Source organism: Helianthus annuus, chromosome 3 (genome assembly GCF_002127325.2).
Source record: "Helianthus annuus cultivar XRQ/B chromosome 3, HanXRQr2.0-SUNRISE, whole genome shotgun sequence".
Classification (NCBI taxonomy): Eukaryota; Viridiplantae; Streptophyta; class Magnoliopsida; order Asterales; family Asteraceae; genus Helianthus; species Helianthus annuus.
The window spans coordinates 47555255-47562040 of record NC_035435.2 but is presented as its reverse complement, the minus strand read 5'-3'; the positions used below and the strand labels follow the sequence as shown (position 1 = coordinate 47562040).

Genomic DNA, 6786 nt, shown 5'->3' with positions numbered 1-6786 from the left:
TCAATTATCATAAATCAAATAAGTCATTGACACATAACCCATCGATTATACATAGTCACTAATATGCATGAACACCAATACATTCTAGCCTACTGATTATACATATCGAATCAACAATCTTACTATTAACACATATCATAATACAGGACTCACATGAATACATATATAAAATCTGACTGATTAACAAATAACCACACCACTTAAGCATTCGTTATCATACATCATGAAAGATCATTAGATGAGAGCCACTAACCGAAATTCTGATTAATCAGAATGAAGTTTCGAACAGGGGTGTCTGCTATGCCGTCGCACACACAATGGGGAATAGGGTTTGCAAAAGAGTTGTGGGATCATGTGTTTATCCTATGTAACTAATAGATATGGCAGGTGACTAGATTTGGGCTTGTGACCACACAAAAGGCCCGAAACAATAATTGCTAAACACATAAAGATCGGCCCACTATGACTACAAAGTGACCGGCCCTAATTCCTTAATTCTAACACAATGTAGAGGATGTGCGGAAAACAGGTTGGGCCCATGTTTCGTGGACCTAAGGTACAGTAAGCAGTATGCGACCGTAGACCCAAACGTATGCACGTTAAGCGAGTTTGCGGCCCATTAAGTTAGTTTTCAAGGTTAGCTACACAACACGTAGAAGCGTTTAATGGTTTCGCGCAAACATGCACACACAACTAATCAAAACAGCACAAGATGAGTAATTTAACGTAAAAACACACGCTGAAGATTTGTGGAATTTAAGCGACACTAACCTTGGAAATGCAGTTTGTCACAGTCACCATATTCGTCACATGATCTATGTGTCATTCCTTAGTTTTGTGTTCTACATACCATAGTACATGTATTTTCCCCAAGTTTAGAAAACAAGTAAAAGTTTAAAAGTGAGGACATGAACTCACTGTTTTGCGTATCTTGCGTCGTAAACTTCATCGGCTTTGTCGTGTAGGCATCGCAACCTATAAGTATTCTACGTGCGTTAATCACTAGATTTGTAACATACTAGGTACATGTCACCATCTTAACTTTATGTATTTGTCTTGTGTACGTTCATCATGTGTGAGGGCCGTGCCCTTGTTTGTCGGGACTCGCCCGTTTGTCTTGTCTTCGTAATTTGTACTTGATATCGTTCATTTGTGAATATATATTTTACTTCCAAAAATATATATTTGTTTATGTAGTATTTGACAAACGATATGTGTTAAAAATAAACTATATATTTTTAACTTGTCCAAATATGTTACTTATATTATTTTTCAAAAATAAATATAAGTATTTTGTTAAATAATATTTTCAATATTATTTTTATGCAAGTATACTTAGGAAAGTATACTTGTATTTTTATGTAAATACTTGTGTATTTTACATTATTTGTCAAAAATCAATACTTTGATTTTTAATACTTTTCCGAATTGTATTCTTAAAAATAATATTTTAAAGACTTGTGTGAAATATATATATTTTGTCATGCTTGGAAATATATATATTTATTTTTGTTATTCACCCGATTTTGTATAATTTTTACTACTTGGTAATAGATATATATTTGTCCAAATATATATTTTAAGTCCAAAATTGTCCATGAAGTGTCCAAGTCCAAGATTTTGTTAAGGAATATATTTATACAAATATATTTTCTTGTATTTGTCCATATACCCTTTCATGGGTTATTTTTGTATTAATATTCATAGGTATTTGTTATGTATTTTCATGTGTATTTTGTTGGTGATACTCCTTGGGAGTATTTAGTGTATTTTCATAATCCTAATACACTACCACATATAATACACACAATATGCACTTAGCACAAAAATTGGTGATCACTAAACATATATATATTTTCCCTAAAAATATACATACTAAATATTGATTTTAACTTGAAGAAATCCTTATTTTCGCTTAAATTTTGTACAAAAATTAGGAAACCTTGATAAATATTTTTAGATAAATTTTTGGGGGATAAGTTTCATCAAAACTTTTATTTTTCTAAGTGTCAAAATTTTATAAAAATTTTGACATAGTTTCCCCTAAAAATGGAGGTTTCCCATGTTTTCAAAACATGTGTTTATTTGCTTTTAATCACCAACACAATTTCCAACAATTTTCACAAGTAACATACACTAATTTTATCATGTAAAACTTTATGATGAACTTGATTTTTGATAAAAACGTGTAGTCTTTTAGATCTACACTTTACATGTAAGGATCTTTCAAAAACAAGTGTTCTTGTAAATTTTAAACAAATTTTTTTATTAAACTTTAACTTACTAACTAAACCATCCATGAGTTTTAGGGTTTCAAAGTCTTGAAAAAACATGTTCTAAACCCATTCTTATGCTCATTTAAAAGATCTTTATGTTTAAAGTCATGTTTCATCATGGATCTTCCAAGATCCATGCTTAACGTACTTGAATCTTTCATAAACAAGCCTCTTGATGAATCCTTTTCAAACTTTTCATGGGGTTTAGTTTCAAAAGTTAACTTTACACAAACTTAGTTACTTTAAGAACACAAGTTCATGCTTCAAAAATCATTTTTTATGTTTACATAAAGGCTTCACAAGTTCATCTTCAAGTTTAATGTCAATCTAATAGACAATCTAAAATTCAACCTTCTGAGTGTATCACAAATGAGTGACAAAGGGTTTGGGTCATTCTTCACAAAAGATTGTTGTAGGATTGTTGGACCAGAAATGTTCAAAAAGATTGAAGCAATAATCAAAACTGGTCACACTAAACTTGTTGCTCAAAGAAGTGGCAATGTTTATGTTGTTGATATGTCAAAAGAGTGTCCCAGAGCTGATGCCTGTCTGTTCTCAGCTGCGTCTAACAAAGAGACAGAACTTTGGCACAGAAGGCTGGGGCACACAAATCTTAAGACAATCAGTGAAATTTCAAAAAATGGTTTGGTGAGAGGCCTACCACAAAAATTGTTTTCATGTTCTAAACATTGCATTTCCTGTTTAAAAGGAAAACAGCATAAGAGTTCTTACAAGTCCATTGAAGAGTCCAAAACAACCCAGTGTTTGCAAATGCTACACATGGATTTGTTTGGCCCAGTTCAAGTCATGAGCCTCAAAAAGAAAAGATATTGTTTAGTTATTGTTGATGACTTTTCTAGGTTTACATGGACTTTCTTTTTACACTCAAAAGATGAGACTGCAGGCATTTTGCAAGACTTTGTGATACAGGTCGAAAAGCAATTTGACCTTCCAGTGAAAAGCTTCAGGGGTGACAATGGCACAGAATTTAAAAATAAGGAGTTGGATGTCTTCTGTGTGAAGAAACACTACACCAAAAAAGGCTTACGGCCACACAAAAAAATAGTGACCATACGCCTTTTGTCACACTTTTTTTTTTCAACTCAAGTGTGACCAAAGGTCCAGTCATCATAGGTATCATACGGCCACATTCACGTTTAGTGGCCGTAGCAACTTTAAAGTGTGGCTAAAGGGTACCACTATCTCTTGCAGGAAATCAGACATTATGTACAATAAGTGTGGCTAAAGGGTAACAACAGCCACATGAATTTATTGTAAATGTGGTTGTTTCTATTATATAGTCACTTAAAAGTTTGTTTTAGCCACATCAATTAAAAAAAATGTGGCAAAAAGAGTTGTTGTAATTAAGCATTCCATTTATTAAGTAAGACAAAATGTTTGGAACGGCCACATGAACTCACTGTAAGTGTGACCGTTTTATTATTTAGTCACATCTGTTTACTATAATGGTGGCTAAAAAATATTTCTAGACACTAAAAACAACTTTGTAATTTTATATGTGACTATTGTCTAACCTTTACTCACACAGAAAATTTTGTAATTTTAAGTGTGACTATTGTTTAACCTTTGGTCACACATTTTTTTTTTCACATGACATATGTTATTATTCCGTCACACAAAAGTAATAAAGTGATGATAGCGTGGCTAATGTTTATGTAAAGCTACATGAAGTTTTGTGGTTTTAAGTGTGGTAATGGCTAATATTTGGTCACTTATAATTTCTCATGACATTTGCTATCATTTCGTCACATAAAGTAAGGATAATGTGGCTAATGATTATGTAAAGCCACATAAAACTTTATGATTTTATGTGTGGCTATCATCTAACCTTTGGCCACACAAATTCATTTTGTGCATTACAGATGCTATCATTCTGTCACATAAAAAAATCAAAATAAGGATGGTGTGGCTAAAAGTTATGTAAAGCCATATGAAATTTTTTTTTCTTTCTAAGTGTGGCTATTGTGTAATCTTTAGTCACACATAATATTTTTTACCCATGGCGTTTGCTAATATTTCGTCACACCAAAATAAACACAATGGCGATGGTGTGACTAATGATCAAGTAAAGCCACATGAAATTTTGTAATTTTAAATGTGACTATTGTCTAACCTTTGGTCACACATAATCTTTTTTACCCATGACAATTGCTAACATTTCGTCATGGCAAAATAAACAAAGTGACGATGATGTGACTAGTAATTATGTAAAGCCACATGAAAATTTGTAATTTTACTATGTGACTATTGTTTAATCTTTGGTCACACATAATTTGTTTTTACATAACGTTTACTATGATTTGTGACACAAAAAGATAAAATGACAATGGTGTGGCTAATGTTTATGTAAAGCCACATGAACTTTTGTGCTTTTAAGTGTGGCTTATGGCTAACCTTTAGCCACACATGTATATCCAAATAATAAAAAACAATAATAAACATGAGAAAACCTAAAACCAAATAATATTAAAATTAATAAACCAAAATCTGTGCACGATAATACCAAAAACTAAACTTCTAATCAAAAACTATCTACAAATGTTGCAAAAGGAAATGATTGTAAACATAAAATAAGTACTAGTTTAAAGTGTTTTTCTTGTTCTTCTTGCTCCCTGTTTTTTGATGCCATCTAGCGTTGTAAAACACATCTTCTGCTTTTTAGCGACTTGAGTTGTAGTGTTTTGTGTTTGAATGCTTGATAGGTTTGGTATCTGAAGCAAAAAACATGAAAACAAATATCAATAACTAGAGTAATTAATCATATATTAATAAAGAACAAACCTTTTGGCTAGTTTTGACATGGTATTTTGGCCAAGCAACAAAAGTATTTAGTGCATCCCCAACTGTTTTGACCTCACATGATTCTACCGGTAGAAATGCTGCTTCTTTTACAACTTTATCAATAGAAACTCTATAGCAATTATCTTGTAGTGGAACTCCATGAGAATATATTTTAGATTCGTAACTAAATTTTTACATCCGTAGTCGAAACCGAATCGAAAAACGGTTCAGAACGGCCAACGACACAAATTACGTGATTTTTACGCATGAATGCTTTGTTTTCCCGTTGACAAATGAATTGTACCATAAGCCACACAGTTGTTCATATTTATAGTATATAGAGTACACTTGATCTACAAAAAGAATATTTTATATTAACATCTTAAGGTTAAAATCAATATAAATATGTATTTCGTAACACATACCTCTAGGACATTTGTTGAATGTGTATTATGTATATTTTCTTGTGATTCCAACTGCGATGATGTCCCAAGAAGTGAAGTCTCTTGCGTAGACAAAACATCTTTTTTTCTAGTTTTCACATTTTCCTAAAAACATTTAATTAATTAAGTTATAGAAAATCAACAATCACACATAAAAACTATAAAAAATACGAAATTGTCAAACACTTACCGTTATCATTTCTTTTTGCACCATTTTAGAAGTGTTAGCATGAGAAGTGACTTCTGTTTGCACTACTTTACTTGATATGTTAGATGTGGTAACATTAGTATTGTCCTTTGATCCAGTACTATTGTTCATAGATTTTACCTACAATTCAAATAAATGTGTTATGAAATATCAATAATTACATGGGAAATTATAAAAAAAATAATGAAATTATCATACTTACCGTTGGTGCCATTTCTTTTTGCACTATTTTAGATGCGGTAGCATTAGCCTTATGCTTTGATCCGTCATGTTTATCCAAAGAATTTACCTACAAAATGTAACAAGGAAGCAATACAGATAATACGATTCGATAAAACAGGGAAAATTTCTAAAATTGTAATGCACATGGTAAATTTATATAAATAGGTTGCTATTTATGGTAGCTAACGATGGTTAACATTTGAAAACTATTAAGGTATTAATTTGCTAATAAAATAAGTCACTTACTTGTGTTTGTGACATTTTGTCTGCAGATAATGAACATATTTGTAATGTTTGTCCTTGTGCAGCCAGATGAGCTAAAACTTGATTAAGTGTGTTATTTGTTTCTGCCATCTGCATCGAAAGGGTCTTAATTTGTTCATCTTTTTTCCCACGCTCAAGTCTCTCGTTATGTAATTGAAACTCCAATTGTGCAATTCGTTCTTTTGATGATCCTTTTGTTCGAGGACTCTACCAATATCTACTAGAAGTTACTCCATAACCAACACCTTTTAAATACCCACCTTTTTCTTTGCCAAATACTAATGTGAGTGCATCCGTGCCCAGATCAAGGTTCACGGATCCATCTTTAATTTGCGTTTCAGTGTCAATCTGTAGAAATTGTTAACAAATAAACATGTATTATAGTAATTAAAAATAAACCAAAAAAGTTTAAAGTTGAACTTACTATTCTATTAGCTATGTCTTTTACATCAACATTCTTGTATTCTCCGTTTTTGTTTTCCCTTGCTTTCCTCCACATTAAAGCACGAGAGGGGATCTCATCAACTGAAAGTTCGTTATTTTGTACCTTGTAATATATACAACAAAAATA

The 6786-nt window shown here is 31.7% G+C and overlaps 1 protein-coding gene across 1 annotated transcript; it reads right to left on the bottom strand.

Annotated features, from left to right (window-relative positions):
* Window positions 1-5338: 5338 nt before the first annotated feature.
* On the bottom strand, window positions 5339-6408 carry LOC110931469. The gene is made up of 5 exons (XM_022174862.2): window positions 6198-6408; window positions 5932-6018; window positions 5712-5849; window positions 5504-5626; window positions 5339-5431 (listed from the first exon to the last, which is right to left on the bottom strand). The coding sequence occupies exons 1-5, from the start codon at window positions 6309-6311 to the stop codon at window positions 5339-5341; spliced, it is 555 nt and encodes a 184-aa protein (XP_022030554.1). The 5' UTR covers window positions 6312-6408.
* Window positions 6409-6786: the final 378 nt, after the last annotated feature.

Excerpts from the sequence above, each read along its gene's own strand:
- LOC110931469 (XM_022174862.2), bottom strand. The coding sequence starts at position 6,311 with ATGCAGATGGCAGAAACAAATAACACACTTAATCAAGTTTTAGCTCAT. Across the intron at positions 5,627-5,711 it reads TGCAAAAAGAAATGATAACG|GAAAATGTGAAAACTAGAAA; the intron begins GTAAGTGTTTGA and ends AAATGTTTTTAG. Across the intron at positions 5,432-5,503 it reads ATTCAACAAATGTCCTAGAG|ATCAAGTGTACTCTATATAC; the intron begins GTATGTGTTACG and ends TTCTTTTTGTAG.